This window comes from Merops nubicus, unplaced genomic scaffold (genome assembly GCF_000691845.1).
Source record: "Merops nubicus isolate BGI_N331 unplaced genomic scaffold, ASM69184v1 scaffold33094, whole genome shotgun sequence".
Taxonomy (NCBI): domain Eukaryota; kingdom Metazoa; phylum Chordata; class Aves; order Coraciiformes; family Meropidae; genus Merops; species Merops nubicus.
The window spans coordinates 1821-5156 of NW_008604086.1; the positions used below are offsets into that span (position 1 = coordinate 1821).

Here is a 3336-nt window from a genome sequence, read left to right on the forward strand (position 1 = left end):
GCTGTCAGACAGCCCCTCTCTCTTCCCTGACCCGCTGGCCCCACCTTTCTCCAGCCACCCCACATCACTGTGGTCCCCAGTGCTGATCCCCTGCCCCCATCTCTCTCCTAGGGCATCTCCAGCCAGCAGCGAGGGGAAAGGAAAACCAGAGAGCACACAGCTACAGGGAGGATTTTTAGAGCCTGTGCTTTGTTCCAGCTCACCAGGCCAGGCCAGGGATGTCCCACATGACAAGCTCACAGATCCTGGACACATGGGGGTGATTCCCTGGTCTGCAGCTCCTCTCACAAGTGTGGCAGCAGGACAAGTAGGGCATCTCCAGCCAGCAGCGAGGGGAAAGGAAAACCAGAGAGCACACAGCTACAGGGAGGATTTTTAGAGCCTGTGCTTTGTTCCAGCTCACCAGGCCAGGCCAGGGATGTCCCACATGACAAGCTCACAGATCCTGGACACATGGGGGTGATTCCCTGGTCTGCAGCTCCTCTCACAAGTGTGGCAGCAGGACAAGTGTGGCGTCTGTCATAATCAGAGGAGCTCTTCTGGCAGGACATGACTGTGAGCAGGCAGAAGATGAGGATGAACATGACGGCCAGTAGAACTGTGGCTGCTATCCAGTTGCTTCTCTGGAGCCCTACAACTTTCTGGGGAGCCTCTGATGGAATCATGTTGGTGAGATTGAGCATGTAGCCCAGAGTCCAGCCCACGTCTGCACCAGCAACCTGTGCAGGCAGAGAAGGAAGAGGGATGGGAAAGGCTGCAAGGTACCATGCAAGCTGGACAGCTAGAGAATACTGTGGCTGTTGCACCCCCAGGTCCTGCTCCACAGCCACCCTCTCTGTGCACACTTTGGGCTGCAGATGCCCCGTTAGTCAGACAAGCTGGGGGAGGCCACAAATGGCCCAGGGCAGGTGTCCCAGCAGGGGCCTGGGCGCAGGCAGTTGGCCAGGCTGCCCTGTTATCTCCTGCTCCCCACCCAGGCAGGGCAGGAGCATGGGCAGGGTGGGCAGGAGCCATTTCACAGCTCAAAGTGTGGGTGCTGGGGGCTGCTGGGCACCTTCCTACCTGCTGGACGAAGCGGAGGCTACGCCACGTCGTGTGGTTGAATTTGAAGCCTTGCAGGAGAAGGGTGAGGGTGTAGGAGCTGGCGGCGCAGGCGTCACGGAGGTGGGGCCTGTTGATGGTGGGGAACTCCTCCTAAGCTGGGGGGCTGCCAGCATGGAGCAGCGCTCGGTGTGCCCACACCATGGAACAGCCCCACAGTGCAGCTGGGAGCAAAGGCCTGGAGTGCCTGGGCTTGGGGAGCACCTGGGGGACTGCAGGCTGCTCTCCCACCTCCCTCCCTGCCCACAGATCTCCCAGCTCCCTCCAGCTGCCATCTGCACAGCCAAGGATGGGCTGCAGATGAGCCCTCGGGCTGCCCAGTGCCACGGGAGACATGGGCAGGGACTGGCATCTCCTAGGCAGGATCTCACCTCCTCCCAGCTCTTGTTGCAGAACTGCCAAACGGTGTCATTGACCAAGCTCAGGGACTGTCCCCCAGTCAGGTTCAGCAAGTGAAGGCTGTGATAAAGCCCTGAAAAAGCCTGCAGGTGTTCAAGAGCAAAGGCAGCCAGTTAGTGATGCACCCAGGTCAGTGCCATCCCCCCACCCCTTCCTCTGGGTGCTCTGCAGAGGTCCCCAAGGCCACCTCCCAGCACTGCAGGGTGACACCAGCTGACCCACACACTGAAAGAGATGGGTGCTGTGACAAGTCAGGGTCTGCCTGGCACACGGGTGAGCACCCTGCACGTCTCCACACACGGGGCACATCCCAGCTTTCAGGGCTGCCACCATTCAGACTCCTCTGCAGCAGTTTTCCTGGGGTCGTGGCCAACCTCTGGTGCCCCAAACCCCTCACCCACACCACAGGCAGGGGGCTGGAGGCTGCTTACGAAGAACTGTCCCCGCAGGGGTGGCTGATACACCCCGTTGAACCCGCACGTCCTGTTGGCCCCACAGCTGAAGTTGAAGAGCTTCTGGACAGCCTTGCTGCACTCTGCTGGGTCCCCTGTCCCCGTCACCGTGAGGAGCTGTGCAGGGCTGGGTGTGCTGGCTGCCTGCACACAGGGGCTGGGGTGGAGCGCGGGATGACGTTCTCCTGATAGCCCTTGGGGTAGCAGGGGTGGGATATCTGCTGGGGAGACAGGCTGTCCTGGAGAGAGAGTGAGCTCTTAGCATCACCCTGGCACTGAGGATGAGGATGGAAAGGAGGAACAGCCCCCAGGCAGTGCCTGTTCCCACACCCAGACCCAGGACGCCAGTGTGCTGGCCCCACCACCCGTGGGGTCCCGTCCATGGGGTGCAGGCACAGAATCGTGGGGACAAGCATGGCACGGTCACACTGTCGTCAGGGGTCAGCCACAGTGACGGCCACATGCCCAAGGCCTTGGGGCTTTACACCCTGTGCTGAGCCATTCTGTCCCCACTCTCAGGGGAGGGCCAAGTCTGAGAAGCCATTTAAGCAAAAACAAAACACACTGATCTGCAACTTGCTCTGGAGGTGGCCTTTTGTCCATCCCAACCCACACGAGCCAGCATTGAGCCCTCACCCCCACTCAAGCTATGGACATGAGGGTCCCCCTGTGCAGCAACACCACCTCTCCCACGCCCAGCATTGACCGCTAAAGACCAGCATGTTCAGATTTCTACCCTAAAATCAACTTATTCATCACCATACTGGTGCTAAAAACTCTCATTGGGTCTTCCCCAACCTGCCAGTGTTCAGCAAAAAAATCCAGGGCTGTCTTTCCATTCTCCTGTGACTGAGACTGGGTTGACACAGCCCCTCCATCAGCACAGAGCTGGAGATCTGGTGGGCAAGATGGCTCTGGGACAGAGGCCCCAGGCACGCACCATCCCAGCAGTGCCTGTAGTCAGGCAGATGGCTTTGGGGGGGTCCATCTCAGCTCAGCCCTGTTCTCTGCTGTTGGGAAACCCCTGGGATGGCTCCTGCCGTGCTGGCCCTGTTGTATCCACCATCCTCACTGGGGTTTGCACAAAGGCACCGAGCCCAGCGCCCATCACACCCAATGGGCAGTATCTGCCCAAAGCAGTGAGATTTGGGCTCAGGGTGCAGCCCAGGGCTGGAGGTGGCTACCTGGTGTAAGGATGCCATCAGCATCTTCAGGGCCTGCTTTTGGCCGTAGCAGAGGTAACTGTGGGTGTAAATGGAGTAGTTGGTCCCATACAGCCTGAGGAGGGCTCTTGTGCTGCTGTCATCTAGGGTGGTCCCAGGATAGAAGGTGATCTGGGTTGAAGCCCCGCCAAGGTCCAGAGCTCCAGCCACGCTCTCTGCCG

General features: G+C 59.7%; 1 protein-coding gene across 1 annotated transcript; it reads right to left on the reverse strand.

Annotated features, from left to right (window-relative positions):
* Positions 1–488: 488 nt before the first annotated feature.
* Positions 489–3316, reverse strand: ENTPD8 (ectonucleoside triphosphate diphosphohydrolase 8; the record flags this gene model as incomplete). Its single annotated transcript, XM_008938911.1, is given in 6 exon segments — positions 489–719; positions 1063–1194; positions 1473–1583; positions 1932–2128; positions 2131–2191; positions 3137–3316. Coding segments are annotated over 6 exon segments (912 nt in total), but the record flags the coding sequence as incomplete, so codon positions are not given.
* Positions 3317–3336: the final 20 nt, after the last annotated feature.